At 46.7% G+C, this 20,513-nt stretch overlaps 1 protein-coding gene across 1 annotated transcript in view; it reads left to right on the top strand.

Moving 5' to 3' along the window:
• KIAA0319 (KIAA0319 ortholog) overlaps positions 1-20,513 on the top strand; it is a 40,566-nt gene that overhangs the window by 11,882 nt on the left and 8,171 nt on the right. Inside the window, exons 5-13 of the mRNA XM_015414724.1 lie at positions 5,541-5,628; positions 6,584-6,676; positions 6,776-6,908; positions 10,300-10,528; positions 11,396-11,519; positions 13,616-13,745; positions 15,650-15,798; positions 18,618-18,769; positions 19,381-19,519. Coding sequence (XP_015270210.1) covers positions 5,541-5,628; positions 6,584-6,676; positions 6,776-6,908; positions 10,300-10,528; positions 11,396-11,519; positions 13,616-13,745; positions 15,650-15,798; positions 18,618-18,769; positions 19,381-19,519 — 1,237 coding nt within the window. The remainder of the gene's footprint in view (positions 1-5,540; positions 5,629-6,583; positions 6,677-6,775; positions 6,909-10,299; positions 10,529-11,395; positions 11,520-13,615; positions 13,746-15,649; positions 15,799-18,617; positions 18,770-19,380; positions 19,520-20,513) is intronic.

The following is a 20,513-nucleotide window of genomic DNA, read 5'->3' as shown; positions in this document are numbered from 1 at the left end:
CTCCTAGGGAATGGTATCGTTCTGATTGGTCGCTGTTACGAAGCGACCAATAGGAAGTTCGCTCAGAGGAGCCCTGGTCTGGCTCGAAGCTTAACATGGGAGTCCTATGAGGTGATTCATGTAATCATTTCAATACATTACAATTCCTCCCCCCTAAGTTAAGCCATCATCCCAATTGTTTTATTATTTACAAACATGCAATCAACCTTTGTACATCAGTTATTCCAACAGTATTTACACTCATAGTCCTTCAGATAAGTCGGCATTTGCCGCGAACGCTGGGACCTGCGGAGCGGTGCAGGCTCCATGGGCAGACAAGGTTGTGGGTCAGAGTGGGGTTCACTACAGCCTGGATCAGGCACAGACTCGACTGGGATTTCAGCCCCGCACACAGGGTTCTGCCCTGACTCGGGGACAGTACCGGGCCTTTCGGTACTCACCGCCTGCTCTGGGGGTGTCCACTCGACATCAGGGGATTCAGCCGTCGGAGAGTCAGCGCTGTCCCTAGCCCAACGTCTCCTTAACTGATCTATGTGGCGCCGCCATATTCGACCGTCAGCTAACTGCACCACATACATTCGAGTACCCACAGAGTCGGATATAACCCCAGGAAGCCATAAGTGCCCGTTTGCATAATTTCGTGCGAAAACCTTGTCCCCTTTTTCAAACATGCGCACCTTCGGTTGCGCCGTGGTACGCTCGGATTGCTCTTCAGTGAGGTCTGGGTGCATTCGGTTCAAACGGGTCGTGAGTCTCCGCCCCATTAACAATTCGGCCGGACTACGGCCTGTAGCACTACAGGGGGTGGTGTGCTGCAGCAAAAGAAAGGAGCCCAGCCTCTGGCTCCAGTCCCCTTCGTCCATTTTACCCAGGGCCTCTTTGGCCGTCCTGACCATCCGTTCGGCTTGGCCATTAGATGCCGGATGGAAAGGGGCCGAAGTCATTTGGCGTATGCCATTACTCGTGAGGAAGAGCCTAAATTCCTCAGACACAAATTGAGGCCCGTTGTCACTGACGATGACGTCAGGCAACCCGTGGGTGGCAAAAAGTCGGCGGAGCGCATGGATCACAGCAAGTGATGTGGTCGATTTCATATGCACGACCTCCAGCCATTTGGACATAGCGTCCACCACAATTAGGAACATTTGCCCTTGGAGAGGGCCAGCAAAATCTATATGCAATCTGGCCCAGGGTTTACCAGATGACTCCCAGCCTTGGGGTGTAGCTTGTGGGGGATCGGGTCTGACTTGCTGGCATTTGGGACACCCTCGTACCCATTCTTCGATCTCTTTGTCCAGCCCCGGCCACCAGACATACCCTCTGGCCAACGCTTTGGTGTGTACCATACCGGGGTGACCCTCGTGCAGCGACTCTAACACTCTCGTCCTGAGTTTGTCAGGAACCACCACCCTGTTCCCCCATAATACACAGCCCTTAGAAATGGATAGTTCATTTTGACGGCTTTTGTAAGGGCCGAACTCCGGTTCAACGCTTCCAACCGGCCACCCCCTCCAAACCCAGTTTAATACTCGGGACAGCACGCTATCCTTGGCCGTGTGTGCTGCAATGTCCCTGGATGATACCGGGGGTCGAGGAAGCTCCTCAATTGCCAAGACCTCACAGGCGGGGGCAGGGTCTGCGCCAATGTCCGGCACCGGGCACCGGCTGAGGGCATCCGCATGCCCAATCGCTTTCCCAGGCCGGTGCTCTAAGTCAAAATCATAAGCCTGCAAAAATATCGCCCATCTAAGCATGCGTGGGGACATGATGTTTGGCAATTGCTTATCGGGCGCAAAAATCCCCAGTAGCGGCTTGTGGTCAGTGACCAGCAAAAATCGTCTGCCAAAAATAAAATCATGGAACTTTTTGACAGCCGCTACCAACGCCAGACCCTCCTTGTCTATCTGGGCATAGTTCCGCTCTGCCGCAGATAGTGATCTAGAATAAAAAGCGATAGGCGCTTCGCTCCCATCAGGCATCAGATGGCTTAAAACTGCGCCTACTCCAAAAGGTGAAGCGTCAGCAGCTAACACCAGGAGCTTGTGTTCATCATAATGCGTGAGTACGGCATTAGATGTCAGCAGCTCCTTGACTCCCACAAAAGCCTTTTCCTCGGCCTGCCCCCACTTCCATTTTGCCTCCTTGTGCAAAAGCGCGTGCAAAGGGGCCGCCACTGATGCCTTATGCGGTAAAAACGCATGATAAAAATTCAGGAGTCCTAAAAAGGATTGGAGCTCCTTCTTACTCACCGGCCTGGGGGCGTTTTGGATTGCAGATACCTTCTCATCCGTGGGGTGGACTCCCTCTGCGTCAATGCGAAACCCCAGGAAGTCCACACTTTCCACCCCGAGCGTGCATTTTGAGCGCTTAACTCTGAGACCGGCATTTTGAAAACGCCTGAGGACCTCTTTAACCCGGTCCAGTAGTTCCTGTTCAGACCCGCCCGCAATCAGCACGTCGTCAAAATAGGGCACTGTGCCAGGTACCCCCCTTAGTAGACGTTCCATGAGGCCCTGAAAAATCCCAGGTGCTACGTTGACCCCGAATTGCAGCCTGTTCACTTTAAAAGCCCCTTGGTGGGTTACAATTGTTTGGGCCTCGGCAGCCTCCGGGGTGACAGGCAACTGCTGGTATGCCTGGGCCAGGTCAAATTTGGCGAAAATCTTGCCACCCCCCAGGGAAGCCAAAATGTGGCTTATTACCGGGACCGGGTACGAATGTTGCTGCAGCGCCTTGTTAATCGTACATTTGTAATCGGCGCATAGTCGTATGGACCCATCTGATTTGACAGGGGTTACGATCGGGGTCTCCCATTTGCTGTATGGTACTGGCTCTAAAACCCCTTGCTCAACTAGTTTGTCAATCTCTTTTTCCACCTTATGTTTGAGAGACACAGGTACTTTCCGATACTTCAACCTAATAGGTTTGACTGACGGATCTAAGTCAAACGCAACCGGGGGGCCCTTGTACCTCCCCAACCCTTCGGCAAATACATCAGGGAACAGGTCGTACAGCATGCCCCATTTATTTTCAGACATCCTGTTAATCCCAGAAATACCAATGCCCAATGGCTCAAACCAATCTAACCCTAGCAGGTTAACCCGGTCTCCCTCTGCAATCAGGAATGACAGTTTAACACATTTCCCCTTATACTCAACAGTAACAGAGTCCCGTCCGGCCAAGGGAATTCGGTTGCCCTGGAAGTCGGACACTCTGGTTCCCGCAGGCTGGAGCCGCCGCCGGCTTCGGTTCGGGAACAACTGGCGCCAGGACGCGGCAGAAATCACCGTCACGGACGATCCTGAGTCCACCTCCATTGTACAGGGTCGGCCGTCGAGGAGTGGAGTCACGGTGATCTTGCCCTGGCTGCTGGTGCGATTTACGGCCGATGCGCTCGACAAGGTCGCCGTCAACTGGCAGCTTGCTTCCGATGCTGAGGAACGGGTCTTGCCTTGGGTGCTGACTGGAGTGCCCCTCTGCGCTGACCGGTTGTTAGTTGAGGGATCCTTCTTTGCTGATCTGCAGACTCTGGCCAGATGACCACGCCGCCCACACGCTCTGCAGTCGACATCACGAGCCCAACAGGAGTCGCGCTGGTGTTTCCCGCCACAACCGGAGCAAGGCTTGACGTTGGTAGTCTTCGCTGGGGTCCGCTTGCCTCGAACCGCGTTGACGTCATCATCCGCGTCTTCGCCCTCGCTGTCTCGTTGAGCGTGTATACTGGGCTCTGCCACCCGCTGGCGGACCTCCTTCGTGGACTTCTCCGCTGCTTCCGCGGCCACGGCCTCTTCGTAGGCCACTGCCCAGGTCAGGGTGGTGCGGGCGAACAGCCTCTGTTGCAGCCTTTCATCTTTGAGACCGCAGACGAGACGGTCTCTGAGGGCTTCCTCCACGTTGTGGAAATTACATGGCCGTGCGGCTTTGCGAAGGGCCGCCACGAAATCTGCGATGGTCTCGCCTCCGGCCTGGTTCCGCTTGTAAAAAGCGTGCCGGCAGGCGATCTCCGACGGTTGTGGAGAATAGTGAGCCTTAAGCTTCTCCGTGATGTCAGCGTAGGTGACAGTCTTTATATCAGTTGGGGCCACCAACGACCTGGCTATGTCGAAGGTCCCCTTCCCGCAGGAACTCAGGAGGCACGCCCGTTTCTTGGCCTCGTCTGTAATGTCGTGTGTCTCCAGATGGAACTCGAACCTGGATAGGTAGGAGTCCCAGTCTTCTGAGGAGGGTTCGAAGCACTCGAACTTCTGGCTTCCAGCCATCGGGGGAGACTTGGGCACCGGAGCTGGTGGCGCCTCCGCCGGATCGGCTGCTGTGCTCTGCTCGCTTTCTTCCGAGTCCGAAGTGTGGATGTCCGCAGGGCTGCCTACCTGCTCTAACATCCCACCTTCGTCGCCAATTGTTAGATCGCGCTAACAAAGGACTCTTAGAGTGATTCAGCAAGTGATTCAGCTTTATTGGAAGTAACGAACAAGCACTAACTCAGTAAGAAACCAGAACAGAAAACAGTGGGAGCTTATGCTCCTTTTAAACATAACCGGGCTAATGTAGCCACGCCTATTTACAATTAACAACCAATGAGATTGCTTAGTTAAGGACCAATGGGAGTCTTTCCCTCCTAGGGAATGGTATGTTCTGATTGGTCGCTGTTACGAAGCGACCAATAGGAAGTTCGCTCAGAGGAGCCCTGGTATGGCTCCAAGCTTAACATAGGAGCCCTATGAGGTGATTCATGTAAACGTTTCAATACATTACAGGGACACATTTGCTTGTTACAGGATCTTCACGTGTATAGTGATTTGGGTAAGTTGGTAGGAAGCAGGAGCTCCTCTTTCCCCGCACTACAGTCCCAGTCCAGATTGGCCCCTTGCAGTGTTTCCCAAGTGAGTTTTAGTGGGGAATTTGCAACTGCTGTATGGCTGCAAGTCCCCGTGGTGATCCCATGTCAAAAGTAATGTGTAGTTTGGACCTTAGTTTAAACCAGTTACAGAGCTGAACAGATAAGTTTACCTTTATTAAAAGAAGGTGGCTGTGTATAATATCAGAGACAAAAGTAGCTTTTTCTGCCATTTATCTCAATTCAATCTCAATGTATCAAGCTTTCTTAGGATATAAGAATTGCCATGACAGGAGAAACTAAAGATGGTTTTTAGCTTAGCTCTGTCTCTGAAGGCAAATGCAGCCCAATGTCCAAAAGAATATTACAGGCAGTGAAAGAAAGAAACAAAAGACAGCGCATCACTGCAAATGTATTTTCAGTCTTCCTCTTTGGCAAGACTCCTGTCTTTCTGCCGTGTGCACGCAGTGCTCCCTAGACGTATTGCGTTTTCTTCTAAGAGCTCTGTATAGCTGTAATGTTCTGATTCCCACCCCTCCCCGAACCCCAGCCATTCCTTCTTTGACTGATAGCCAGGATGCTCATACATTTATTCTATACTTTGATCTTGGTCAGTGTGATTCTAGATGCACATCTTGGAAAATTCATGTTCTGCCTCTGTGAAATTCTGCATGTACTTTAGAACAAAGAAATCCCTCTGTTTCAGCTGCCAGTAGGTGTCTATGTCTTCAAAGTGACCGTGTCTTCTGACGATGCATTCGGAGAAGGATTTGTAAATGTTACTGTCCAGCCAGGTAACTCAGTGTTCCAGAGACTTGAACTAATTTCCTGCTTTGTCATACATGTATGCCAGTTCAGTACATGATACTTTCATTCTTCTTAAATAATGACAGCAGGTAGCAAGGAACAATCAGATATTTGTAGCCGGTATTTACGTCCCTTTTCTGCCTTGTTTTAAGGAAAGCTGGGGTGGTGGATGTTCAGGGGGAACCCAGCTGTATAATTTGCTACTTGCAGGGGAAGTGGAGCAGTTGTCCTCAAGTGAACTCTTGAGTTGCATGTTATGCCGTCCCCGCTTAGCGCTTGCTCTTGCTTTCTCTGCACATTCAGGCTCCACAGTGCCATACTTGGTGGTCACTCACTCTTCTCACCAGAGTTAAGCACTGCCCGTGTGGGTATTTTGAGTTCTCCTTTTCTCTCTCTCTTGGGCCAGAAGCAAAACTGCTGTGTAGAGACTTAGTAAAGGCAGAGGGGCAGCACTACAGGCAAGCAGAGTGGAAGACCCTTCATTACATAACTACATACAAGGGCCAGCAGGGTGTGTCCACATCCTCTCCCTTCCTTTCCCTTCTGTCTTGGACCTACTTCTTTTAGAATGAGAGAGTGCACCTGTGTGTGTTAGCATGCTCAGCTTTTGAAATGAACGAAGTGCTTCTCTTTTCTGTCCCTTCCATTTTAATGTTTACTTTCTGGCCCCCTCTCTCCCTGCACAGTTGTTCTCGTTTGGACTGTATCCTCTTGAGAAGGTACATCTTCAGAATTTAGTGGATCAGTTTTTCCATTTGATTTCATTCAAAGTCTGTTTTTGAACCTACTGCTGAAGGATTAATCATCTTGTGCAATAGCTAAAGGGTTTTTTTGTGGGGAGGGGGGTTGTAGAAGAACCACACCACCATCTCAATATGATTGAGTTTCATGAGATAGCTTCATGTTACAAACCATCGTGTTCTGTTTCTCGTCTTTGCACAGCCATCAGAATAAATCAGTCACCTGTTGCTGTTGTATCTCCCAGAGTGCAGGAGATTGTTTTCCCCGCAACGTCTGCTTTTGTTGATGGGAATCGTAAGTACCAGATTAGTGCTGTTTTTCAGTGTGAACAGAAATAGTTCGTAGTGATACTGGCTTATTAATTTCGCGACCTGGTGTTTCCCTTGAATGTAGAAAGCGTGGATGATACCAAAATAGTAAGTTATCACTGGGAGGAAGTTGAAGGTCCTCTGAGGAAACAGAAAGTATCTGCTGATACATCAGTTTTACATCTGTCTGACCTTGTTCCTGGCAATTACACCTTCAGGTGAGCAAACCACCTTCTTGTTTTCTGCATTTGCCTCAGCAAGCCATAACAAACTAGGGATTGCACTTTTTCTCTGAATCACTCTGTTCTGCAGACAGAGATAGATCCACATCTTGGTGGTCCAGGATGTGGATCTATCTCCTTCCCAGATAGTTTCCCAATAAAGGCTTCATTTATAGAACACAAGTGCAGTGGTTAAGTGCGTGGACTCTAATCTGGGAAAACCAGGTTTGATTCCCCACTCCTCCACTCACAGCTGCTGGATGACCTTGGGCAAGCCATAGTTCTGTCACAGGTGTTCTTGAAAAAGAGCAGTTTCTGTCAGAGCTCTCTCAGCCCCACCTACCTCACAGGGTGTCTGTTGTGGGGAGGGGAAGGGAAAGGAGTTTGTAAGCTGTTCTGAGACTCCAAATGAAGGGCAGGGTATAAATCTAATCTCTTCTTCTTCTTATAGACTGTATTTATTTATTATTTATTTATTTATTCTATTTGTATCCCATCTTGCCAGACGCGCTGGCTCAAAGCGCCTAACAAAGTTAAAATAACATAAACAATACAGAGTTAAAACAATTAATAATTACAATACAAAATTAAAACAGCAACAGTTTACAAATAAAACCGACAGATAATGGTGATAGTCTAAGTCACATCCAATGAAAGGGGTAACATCCAGCGAGTTTCAGGCCAGAAGATGTTCCAGGGCACATTCATCAGTGGCAGCCCCTAATCGTATGAGTTGACAGGAGCTAGAATGGCATAAAAAGGTAAAAGTAAAGGTTCCCTTGCTCGAAAGCCAGTCAAATCCGACTCTAGGGTTGTGGTGCTCATCTCCGTTTCAAAGCCGAAGACCCAGCGCTGTCCGAAGACATTTCCGTGGTCATGTGGCCGGCATGACTAAACACCAAGGTGCACGGAATGCTGTTACCTTCCCACCGAAGTGGTCCCTATTTATCTACTTGCAATTTCTTGCTTTCGAACTGCTAGGTTGGCAGGAGCTGGAACTAGAGACGGGAGCTCACTCCGTCATGCGGCACACTCGGGTCTCGAACTGCTGAACTACCGATCTTCCACAGCCTGCAGTTCAGTGTCTTAACCACTTGAGCATAGTAGTTAAAAAAGTGATGGCAGTCCTAAACAGAGTGTCACATTGAAGTCATTGGGGTTGAAGGGCATAATTCTGCTTAGAATGGCTCTGTTAGACTAGGACTGGAGAGATCCAGGTTCAAATTTCAGCTTAACGTGAAAAATTTACTGGGTTACCTTGAGTCGTTCATTCTCTCTCAGCCTAACATACACCTCACAGAGATGATGGTGGAGATGAGTGACCATATATGCTGCCCTCAGTTCCCTGAAGAAACAAAAATGTAATAAGTAAGGAATGAATGGGAATCCTGAAGTTCCCTTTATGAGGTGGATTGGCTTAATTGTTTGTTCTCCAGTGGTCCAGAGTGGGGCAGTCTCAACTTCTGGGAGAAGCTCCTCCCTATAGGCAGGCAGGGTCGCCAATCTTTGTGTAATTCCTGGAGGGGAGGGGCTTCTCTCTCGGATCCCAGTTTTTGGCCTGGCCTTCGAAGCAGATAAACGTCGCTGGCTGCGCTCCTATTGAGTACTACGATTCCTGGGCCCTTCTTTGGACTTTTACCCTCTTTATGTAAATTACTGGCCTGGGAAATAGAAATAAAGATAGAAACTTAAGTGTTAGCTAGTTGGATGATATGGTTTTTTTAGTTAATTGGGTATTATGGTTTGTTAGGATAGATTAGGTTTATTAAGGTTAACAGCACTAAGAGAATTGTGAACTGTCATTAGTAGCACTACACTAGGCTACACCACCTGCCAGTCAGCTATTAGTGGGTCTGGGGCTCAGGGCAGCAAAGACCACCAATGCCTGGCAATGACTCTTCCCTGAACAATCCACCTCAAGTTCACCGTTTCCCTACTTGGAGCCTAATTGTTGTGCTCAAGGCACTCTCGGCAGGCCCCATTTGAACCTTTGTCCACCTGTCCTCTCAAAGAGCTCACTTCTAAAACTATCTTCCAAGTGGGTATCACTTCGGCCAGGAGGGTGTCAGAACTCAGAGCTCGCTCCATGGGCAAAGAGCTCTGTGTTTTCCATAATGATAGAGTAGTGTTCCGTCCAGACCTGGCCTTTGCTCCCAAGGTCGATTCTTCCTTCAGCAGATCAGAAGATTTGATTCTCCCCTCCTTCTACCCTAATCCCAAGCACCCTCAGGAGAACGAGTGGCACTGTTTGGATGTTAAGATGACCCTGAGTTTCTACCTCAACAGGACTAAGTCCTTTCGTAAGACCGACTCCATGTTCATTTCTTTCAGGAAAGTTTCCCTTGGTCACCAGGTTTCTACGTCTACCATTAGCAGATGGCTTCGGGGCTGTATCATTCTAGCCTACAAGTCTTGGGGTCTACAACCTCCTCCAGGCGAGCATTACGGCACACTCAGAGGGGCGGCTGCCTCTGCAGCTTACAGATCCTTTCCGTTCTTAGAAGTAATTTGTAAGGCTGCCACCCGGAGGTCTGTCCACTCCTTCGCCAGACGCTACAGGGTTGATACATTAGCCTCTGCGGAGGCTGCCTTTGGGAGAAGGGTTCTACAGCATGACATCTCAGTCTAAGAGTCTTTTCCCTCCCTGGGGCACACTGCTTTTGTATGTCCCAGAAGTTGAAACTGCCCTGCCTTGGACCACTGGAAAATGGAAGATTTGTCTCACTGTGAATCTTCTTTCTTGGTGGTCCAGGGGCAGGGCAGTCTCTTCCCACCCAAGGATAAAAATGTTTTTCTTTTGATGGTTTTTGGACTGGAGGGGGTATGCTGTCTGGATCTTGGGCTTAATCTCCTTTCCTTCCATTCTTCCTGTCACTGGTGAGACTCTCTGGGAGTTTTTCTTTTACCTTAAGTTGTTTCTCCCCATAGTTAGGTCAGTTTCTTTAGTTTCATCAGTTTCTTTTTTTGACGGTGGGAGGTCCTTTCTTGGTTATGTCCAAATGTTTGGAAGAGGGAGTTATACTGCTTCAGGACCAGACTGGGACCCGAGAGAGAACCCCCTCCAGGAATCACACAAAGATCGGTGACTCCACCTGCCTATAGGGAGGAGTGTCTCCCAGAAGTTAAGACTGCTCCACCCCTGGACCATCGAGAAGGAAGGTTCATGGTAAGTGAGACAGATCTTCCATTTTTCTTTGTAAATGACTGAAATATGTTAGTGCAGACCAACTTATTAATGACCAGGTATGCCCTCCCAGCTGCTAGTTAACCAATCCTATGTCAGAATCATGCTTAAGGTCGAAGAATCCAGTATTGTCCAACGTTTGGGCTTACGAGAGAGAGCCCACACCAAAATATATAGATTCCCCATACCTTTTCCCTTCTTTAGGTTGACAGTCGTAGACTCTGATGGAGCAGCAAACTCCACTACAACTGCTTTGATAGTCAGCAAGCCCGTAGATCATCCACCTGTTGCCAGTGCAGGACCCAATCAAGTCATCAGTTTGCCTCAAAACTCTGTCACACTAAGTGGAAACCAGAGCTATGATGACCATGAGATTGTGAGCTACGAGTGGTCCCTGAGCCCTCAAAGTAAAGGCAAAGCGGTAGCAATGCAGGTGAGTGGAGAGGATTTTGTTTGTCAGACCATTTGTTCCGATTCTTTCTGCAGCCAGAATTTTCTGATGTCTGCTGGTAAAGGGCTAGAGCCTTGTGCTGTAATCAGAAGGGGGACTATGAGAAATATCCTACAAGGATTATAGGGGCTTAACTTTTTATCTTAACTTGGAAAAAACCCTTTGTGTTTAAGCAAACTTTTTCTACTGAAGGAAACCAGTAAATTTGAGCATGTTGATTATATTGACTTCCTAGATGTTGATCCAGAGCATTCATGGTTTGGCTGAATATTTACAGGCATATTAATGTGATTGAGAAATAATGAAAATATTATTACACACTGAAATAATTGTAGCAGAGGACAAAAAGTTCTCCTGTTTGTAGACCTCAGACTAAGCAAAGTATGTGGTTCCTTGAATTGACTTTGTATATCTCTGTTCCCCAGAGTGCCCCCAGAGTGATGGTATGTTCCATGCCTTTCACCAGCAGTGGCAGACTGAGCTACACTGGGATACTGGGGAATGTTCCAAGAGGGCTCAGATTTTTTTAGGCAAATGCAATTTGACATGCCTTTGCAGGGAATTTACTGGTTAACTCTCTTAAGGTTGAGCAGCGACTGGCATATCAGTGCACATAACTATTCTAAAATTGCCTTGGAACAATAAATATGAATTATGACTTTTCTTTTAGATCCATTTCTAGGTTAGATATGTATTTATTTGGACTAAATGGTCCAGAATAGTCATTTATTAAGATGATTGAAAAGTTATGTTTGTTTTCAGTTTTTGGTTTAAGGACAATTTTTTTGCTGTTAACACTTCTTGTCACCTGATTTTCTTCTCTCACTCCTCCCCTCCCCGATTACGTAGGGAATGCAGACTCCATACCTCCAGCTGTCTGCAATGCAAGAAGGAAATTATACATTCCAGCTGACTGTTACTGATTCTGTGAAACAGCGGTCCACAGCTCAAGTCATGGTGATTGTGAGGCCTGGTAGGCAAATCTGAAGCATGTTTGACTTCACAGAACATCCATACATTAAGGAGCCATGTACATAAAATGATAAATCTCATTGGTCCTTTAATCCTCCTTTAATCCTCCTAGGTGGGAGGGTGCAGGATAGGAGGGAGAGGGAGCTAGACAGACAGACAGACAGACAGACAGACGCGTTCTGTGGACTGAGCCGTTGTTGAGCTCTGAGGCCAGTCTAACAGGCTGAAGGTGCATACAGCATATGCCACTTCTGTGGCCAATGTTAAATGAGCCATCCTGGGTGAGAGAGCTGTGGAAAGAAGGGAGTGAGCCAAAGTCACCCCCATATACCTGGGCCCTGGATACATAGACTGGCCTGTCAGCCTCTGCAGTGGCCCTATTGCCAACTGGCCTACATGCGAGAGCCAAGAAAGGAAGGAAGGCAGCAAAAGACATGCCTGTGTCCCTTTTCCTAGATCAACCCTTCAGTTCCTTCCTTCTTTACCGTTAAGAGGAACCAAGCTGGTCTTCCTTTGTGAGAGGATTTGTTTTGTATAGTCATGATTTTAAAATTCTGTTTTTCTTTCACCCTCCCCATGTCTGTCCATGGTTGCATTTCTGTCATGGTTTATGCTGTTTTTAATGGAATTGTTGTATTTTATTCATGTTGAGAAGCACTTGAAAAGACTGTGGCCAAAAAAGCAAGATATGAATAGAAAAATAAATAAAATGGCAATGGCTATATGTCAGGGAGGATTAGCAATGTGTGGCTGCTCTCTTGCCCTTGCAGCAAATTTCCTTGCAGCAGTTAAAGATCTGGAGTCTGGAAAATGGCGGTAGGCCCAGGCCATTATCACCACTCTTCTGAGCCACTTGGAGAAGGCAGTCTTCTGTCTCCTTTCCCACTGGGATAACTGAGTGCTAAGCTCATCTCTGTCCTTCCTGTGAAATAGTTTGGAATAGTCACAACACTCAAGTCTTCCTTGGAGCCCAAGGAGGAAGGTCATAGCTGTGAAAGATCCCCACCCCCCTTTGTTTTGCCTAGCATGGCTATCTTTCGCAGCTTCTTTTCCTGGTCGCAAGGCAGCCTGGATGCCATTCAGCTGCTGACAGCAGGTAGGAAGGATTCAGCTGGTCAGTGGCTGTACTCCACCCCATCCTCACACTATGAAGGAGCTTGTATTCAAAGGCGATCCCTCATACTTGTTTGCCTGGACAGCTGGAGTCTCCTATAGGACCGAGTAAGCAGTGGCAGTGGGATGCAGCTATCACAGCATATGTTGCTGTGGGGAAAATCTGTGAGAAATCTCTTGCTGGAAGGACTGGCTAATCTGGCAGTTATTGGCCTTCTCTCCATTCTGACACAATAAAAAACATATCTCCATTTATCTCACGATAGGCTACAATGGTATAAAAATGATCGAGTACATCTGCTGTTATGTTCAGTTTCTATTCTTCTTGGGATTAAGGACAGAAAAGGTTATAACTGGGTTTTACCAGGGAAGGGGGAGGGTCCCTAAGGAACACCATCAAAATTTACCTCAGCAGTGGCTAGCTGTAAATAGTGCCAAACCCTGGCAGACCAGTAAATAGATATTACTTTGGCCTGTTTCACAGCTGCACTTTTGTGGTGTGATGAGGAAGTGTGGTATGGCTAGTGGTCTTCAATTAATCCCGAAATCAATTCATGCTGCCATCATGAAAACAGTGGCTCTGGGCTAAGTGGGGGTTTTGCTGCCAAAAATATGTTAGTGCCTGATCCTGCCACCCCAGCTCTTCACAGCAGTCAAAGACAATACATGTTTTTTATACCTCCTCACATGTATACCCACTGTCCTGTGAAATGGCTTCAGACTTGCTGAAATGAAAATTGTGCTCTGTTGATGGTATTGCAGCCTCTTTTTTTAAAGTATCCGATCCTTTCCCCAGTCCTCTTACTACAGCATCTGAGCAGACAATCTCTGCTTTGTCATACATATGAGCTCTGTATGTGAAAAATCGGTGGTGACATATAAACATAGGATGCTAAACCTTATCTTGCTTAGTGATTGATTACCCCTACTAGCAACTGACTGACTAGGGAATGCGATTTTTTTAATATATATTTTTCATTACAGAAAATAGCCCTCCAAGAGCTGTGGCTTGTCCAGATAAAGAGTTAACACTTCCTGTCCAGAGCACTATTCTTGATGGAAGCCAGAGTACTGATGATCTAGGCATTGTTTATTATCACTGGGAGAATATCAGGTATTTTTTTTAGAGGCTTCTGCCTCTGAATGTACTCGGTGGCATGTGCACAGGGTCATGGATTAGTAACTTGGACCCAAGGGGAAGGAACTTGAAAGCCTGCAGATGGGATCAGTGTTCCCTCTAAGCTGAGTTAGTGTGAGCTAGCTCACAGTTTTTTAGCCTCTGGCTCACACATTTTTGTCTTAGCCCAGGAAGGATAGCTCCAGAGCAAAGTAATTTATGCTGTAGCCAAATTGCTTGCTCATAACTTTAATTCCAGTAGCTCACAAAGTGGAATTTTTGCTCACAGGACTCCACAGATTAGAGGGAACATTGGATGGGATCAGGAGAGGTGTGTTTGTAGGGAATTCCTACAGAGCAAATCAAGTGCAATTCAAACAGATCTTTCTTTTTTAATGGCTGTAGGTTCAATCCGGAGTAACGTTTCCATGGGTGAAGAACTTGTGCCCATGGAGTGAGGTTTTTTCCCACCAACCCCTTCTGCAGGAGCCTGAGACCACCCCCTCGAGTCCTGTGCCTGGGAGGGAGGGGGTACTCAGGAGCACTGCAGGGGACATTAGGCTACCATGAGAACGGGAGACAGGAGAACCACATCCTTGTGGTGGAAGTCTTTGCACCCACAGAAATGTCCAGTCTGGTTCCAAGCCTATATAAACTCCAATTTAAGATATTGATATAATTCACACAAAACTCTTCTTGGTGAAATGTTAATAATGGTCGTCTTGTGCTGCATTCACATTTTGGGGCAAAGTGTAATAGGTAGTTTCTGATTCAGTTTGGGATGAATTGTTTTTTTCCTTAGGGACTACTGCTTCCTTAGTGCTCTCATGGGTATTCATGTATATTTCTTCCACAAAGTTGTTATGATCATCAGAGGTGATGAAGACTCCTTGTGCCCTCCTCCCACATTGGCAGAATGGTGGGCAGTCAGCCTTCCTCGAGCCCCCTTCTTTTAAACATGCATTTGTAGACCAAATTTGAGCTGTACTGTCAGGTTTGCTGGTCAAAGGGGGGCTGGCTGCAGAAAGCAGCATGAGAGCTCCCCCCTCCCCCGCCGCCCTCCGGGAGGAGCACAACTGTTCCTTCCTCTTTTCCATCTGGCCACAGCTTAAGGCCATGAGCAGGTCTCCTCCATAACAGCGCCATAAGGGAACACCTTCCAGACTCAGGGGATTGCAAGGATTCCCTCAAATGGCTGTTGGTACTTTATGCTACGCTTTTATAGGTTATGCTGCTGTGTAATGCATTTTTATGATGCTGGCTGTAATTGATACTTAGCAGAGGATGGCTTTAACGTTTGGTTTTATTATGTTGCAAGGAGAATTAGAGACTGCTTGCTGGTTGCAGGCTTTGGCTTTTATTTTAATTGTATTGCCTCTTGTTCTTTAAAATTGCTGCAACCTGTCCTTAGCATCCATTGATCCATAGCATTTATGGATGCTAACGGCAGTGATATAAATGACTCTGGGGTATAAATAAGAAAACTGGTCTGATTCCCTCTGTAACCATCCAGTTTATAGATTGTGAGACTTTTGACTAGATCTTTTAGTTTGTCTTCTTTTGAAGCCATTTCCTCTCAGATCATTTGCATGCAGGTTTGTTGATATTGTTTTAAGAGGATTATTGCTGTTAGTTGAGTGTAGAAGCATTTGTTACCCACCTGAAGCAGATAAAAAAACCCCTCATCCTGCTAACCAGCCTTGATAATTTCTTAGTAGAGAGGGTGCTTTAGCTCTTTTGTTTCACAGGAAGAGGAGCTCTTCTGTAGCTTCTAAAACATTTGTTTCCCTCGCCAGAATTTGTCCCAAGGCAACAATAAAAGATTTTGTTTTAATGTTGTGTAAGAATCTGAATGAGTTTGATCAGAATCTGGGGTTATGGCTTCCTTTGCTCCCTTGCAGTGGGCCGACCTCTTTGCAAATGGATAACGTCGACAGTGCAGTCGCAACCATTTCAGGTCTCCAGGCTGGAACATATCGCTTCAGACTGACAGTCAAAGACAATCAAGGCCTCAGCAGCACCACAACGGTTTTTGTGACCGTAAAGGAAGGTAAACCCAGTGACCTCATCATGTGAAGGAATTAGGGTCTGTGGCTGAATCCTGATGTCGGAATGAAATACATGTAATTGACATCAAACCACCCTTCTGCTGCTCATATTAATACTAAGTGTCTTACCCGTCATTTCAGGACTTTCTTGTACTTTTCAGAGGCTAGCCAGAACCGTCTTCTTTTGAACAAAGTTTTTTCAGGCTAGATGGTATGTTAATTTTTTTGTTTGCATGTTTTTTTTAATCTTGTCATTTATTTATTAGGACAGAATAAAAAAATCATTCTCCAAAGAGTTCAGGGTAGTACACACGGCAGGAGTCCCCAGTATGGTGCTTGTGGTTACCATGGTGCCCACCAAGTGCTTTTAGAAAGTGCCTGGGGCCAGATGGGACTTTAGCCCAGCAAGGTCTCTGATTGGCTGTGCTGATTTTAAAATAGTTGCTTTGGTGGCAGCTATCACCACAGCAGAAGGACCTTCACTGTGTGACTGAAAGTAAACTGCAGCAGCCATTTTGTGGCTGTGCCCACCAAAATGTGTGAGAATTCCAATGGTGCCCGCAGGCTCAAAAAGGTTGGGGACCCCTGATACAGGGGGAGAACACCCTGTATCAGGGGTCCCCATTCTGTTCTCACTCCCCATTCTGTTCTCACAACCACCTTGTGAAATAGGATAACCCGAGAGATGGTGGATTGGATCCCTCAGATCCGTGTTGCTAGCAGTGGAGCTTTCCTCCAGCACAGAGAGCCTTTCCTTAATGCAACAAGCTTTTCTGACCGAATTGCCTCTTGGGTCAAGGAAGGGAAAATGCCTTGTGCCAGAGGAAAGCACCACTGCTGGTAGAACGGATCTGTGATTTGCTTAAAGTTGTGGACTTGCTTAAAGTTGTGGAACAGTGGGGATTTGAACCCAGGTCTTCCCAATCTGATTTCAACATTTTGACCATCACCCCACACTGCTGTTGTTTTAATGTCATTTTTAAGGTGGTTTTTTAAAAAAGTTGTGTGTTAAAGCTGTTTAAAGTTGTGTGTTAAAGCTGTTTAAGAGCCTCTGCTACGTATGCAAGTTCAAAATTAAAACTATGCGTTATGTCAGTTTCTGCTTTTCTTGTTTGCTATCAGAATCAGAATCTCGATTTTCGTCACTTTTCTTTCCCACGCAGTAGGCTGGATCCTGCATGTCCATTCCATTAATGGTGGTGGCCCCCCACCTTCAAGGATCCTTCCCTGATCAGGAGGCTCAGATGTGTCGAGAAAGGCGCCTTACACAGGGGAAAAGACTGACCATAACCAAAATGGATCCACGGGATCCAATGCACTGCCTTCCAAGCTGTGTGCTGCAGCATTGTCAGGAATTGGTGTTCTGTTCTCCACGGAGTGTACAGCCTCTTTTTCTCTTTGTTTTTCTCTGTTATGCCCCCTGGAGGAATGTTCACATAGTGCCTCTGTGAAGTACAGTTTTTCTTTCCTTGTCCTACAATGGTGCTTCCCACCCTGGCTGTGCTTTTCTCCTAGTTTTCTTTCTTTTCTTTTCTTTTTGCCCCAGTTGTTACATATCACAGTTGCCTTTATTTGAATGTTAGATGGCACTGCTGTTCCAGGCTCTTCTGTATAAATATCAGGGGTCATTTCCTGCTGGAGCGCACAGGAGCGGAGCTCCGGCAGTAAGGAGTCCAGGGGGCGGGCACATGCAACAAGTCCCGCCCCCTGCTCCCAGCAGCCCTTAGTCGTGCCATGAGGAGCAAGAAGCAGCCAGGTAAGTTGCAGAGCCCCCCCCAGCCCGCCTTCAGGTACAAGCTCTCCCTCCTTGGTGAGGGCAGATCTGCGCGTTCCCCCCCCCCAATAGCTAGCAATCGAAAACAGTCCAGTGGAGCCTGAGCGATGGGTGTTGCCTTCTGGCACACTTCCAGTGATGTCAGGGGGTGTGGCATATGCAAATAAGTTATGGTACTAAGTTATGCTAATGAGCTCCGGCACCTCTTTTTCTACGAAATGACCCCTGATCAATATATATTTATTTATTAACATTATTTACAGTCCGCCTTCCTCACTCAGACTCAAGGCAGATTACGCAGAGTCAATTTGTCCATTGCCTCTACTGTCTTTTGGTAGCATCCCAAAAAGGCGAGAAAGAGAGGGCTGCAATTAGCAAGTTCTTTAGTCTGGCATCATCTGTTGTATGGCTACTGTGGATCGCTTTGGAGATAATTAGATGATAAGGAGTCTCTGTGGCCCAACCTGTATTCCTGCAAGCTTTGGCTGTGAAGGTTGGAATGAAACCTTTTTCTGTCAGCAGTGGATGTATGTGCTGGGATGGCCTGACTTCAGTCTTCTGTGGTCTAATTTTTTTTTTAAAAAAAATACAATTTCCTCTAGTTCCCTGATTATGTATTAAACTTACAAAGCTAGAGTGTGTGCTCCAGAATTCTTCATAGTTAAAGTGTAGGTGATAAGCAATCCTGTGTATGCATTTTTGTTTAAGAACATGGAAATATCATCTGGTTCAGCAACCTTTAAAGAATCCCAGCACTGAAATTAATCACTGGTCAGGTAGTGGGTCATGGCCTGTGTTCTGTTTGCCTCAGTTCTAAGAGGAGACTCTTGTGAGTCACGGTTTTGCTTCCCGTGATGGATGTTGCTCAGTGGCAAGTAGCCAGCTGTTTTCACCAGAAATGATTTCAGTGTGTGTTTTGATGTCTCCCTTACATGTTGAATGTCTGCTTATATGGAGCAAGACGTTTGGGAGTAATTTATCATTTTCATTTTGTTCTTTTTTTTAAAAAAAATGAAACTCTCCCTTTCTTACTGTCTCGTTGTTTAGAAAGCAACCACCCACCACAGGCATATGCAGGAGGCAAGCATGTTCTTGTTCTTCCCAATAATTCTATTGTTTTGGATGGTTCACAGTCTACTGATGACCAAGGAATTGTTTCCTATCTCTGGACTCGGGGTGGTCAGAGTCCAGCTGCAGGAGTAAGTATATTAAGAGTTTAACTCTTAAATCGATCTCTTCATATTTCCGATTGTCTTACCCCTTATTTGCATTGATACATGTGTTTGAATCCAGTACGGTATATTGGATAGAGAGCTGGGTTTGGACCTGGAGTGGCTAGCTATTAAATACTGGGTTCAGGATGCATTGCAGTGAACAGCTCTACTTTATTAAGTGATTTCAGGAACAAGACTGAAACCTCAGGGCAACAGCTCTGTTTAAATAGCATGCAAAACCCACACCCAAACACACCCAACTCCCAACGATAGGCTATTTATATAACATTAGTTTCTCATTGGTCACCTCCCGAGTCCTGGTGGGCTATTGTTCTAAAGCTTCAAGCTCAGCCAGTCTTCGGTAAATGTTCCAGCTCTAATACATAACACCAGCCTTGGTCGTCTCATTATGAGTGTCAGTTCTCCATCTTTAACATGGAAATAAAAGAAACCAAACTCATGGATTTGAGGAGGAGATGAGCCATCTAAGGCTGTCTGGGGCTAGTTTTGTGGCATGCGAAAGTACATTAAGATTATAGGCAGCTGTAAAATGACTGCTCTTGAGTTCAAATGAATCTGAAGCTTGACTCTTGCAGGATGTGATACATGGTTCAGACCACGAGGCAGTATTGCAGGTAACCAATCTTGTGGAAGGGATCTATACTTTTCACTTGAAAGTCACCGATGGCAGAGGAGATTCAGACACTGACACCGCTATAGTGGAGGTGCAGCCTGGTATGATCTTTAAAAGGACATTTATAGCTTACACTCTGCATTCTGTTCAGATCCTTCTTTTTGTTCCCCCTATAGGCAGTATGACAAAGGGTCTCCTTAGGCTAGGATGCTGCTCTCTGTGCAACCCTGGGCTATTACTTGTGTGTGTGTTTGTGTGTGTGTGTGTGGGAGATTTCCCATCGATTCCAAAGGTGATGACTGTTGCACTCTGTTAGTTTGAATCTCCATTGCTGTTCAAGGCAGGCACCAAAAGTAGATGTGAATATAGTACTCTCAGAAGCCTTGCTGCCTTCCCTAGATTTTCAAGTCCCTGGGGGAGTGATGATACAGCTTGAAACGACTTTGCAAGGGATAGCTCTAACAGGAGACTGCAGAAAAAGCCAAGCCTTCTCTCCATGTCCCCAGCTAAAATTCTGCTTCCTGGCATTGTGGTGTAGTTGTAGTAGATAGTGGTGATCTAGTACTGGGGAGACCTGGGTCCAGATCCCCATTCGGTTGTGAAGCTCCCTGGATGACGTTGGACCAATCACTTTTCTCTCATCTGAGCCTGCCTCTCAGGTGGTTGAGGATGAAATGGGAGAGAAGGGAAAATCCTCTGCATCCCTCTAGACGTCTTGGCGGAGTTTGATACATAATGTGCAATTGCCACAGTTGAGCTTTTCCGTGCTTCTTTGGTGGTAGAAGAAGAAGAGCTGGTTTTTATACCCTGCTTTTCTCTACTTGAAGGAATCTCAAAGCTGCTCTCAATCTCCTTCCTTTCCTCTCCCCACAACAGTCACCTTGTGAGGTAGGTGGGACTGAGAGAGCTCTAAGAGAACTGTGGCTGGCCCAAGGTCACTCAACTGAGCTGGCTTCATGGGGAGGAGTGGGGAATCAAAGCCAGTTCTCCGTATTAGAGTTCGCCACTCATAACCACTGCACCATGCTGGTAGTGGAGGCTTTATGGTGGCCATATTTTCTTAATGACAAATTATATGAGGTGTGTCATAATTTC

The sequence above is a fragment of the Gekko japonicus genome, unplaced genomic scaffold (genome assembly GCF_001447785.1).
Source record: "Gekko japonicus isolate JY-2015 unplaced genomic scaffold, Gekko_japonicus_V1.1 scaffold1433, whole genome shotgun sequence".
In the NCBI taxonomy this organism is placed as follows: Eukaryota; Metazoa; Chordata; class Lepidosauria; order Squamata; family Gekkonidae; genus Gekko; species Gekko japonicus.
This window is presented reverse-complemented; position numbering and strand designations above follow the sequence as displayed.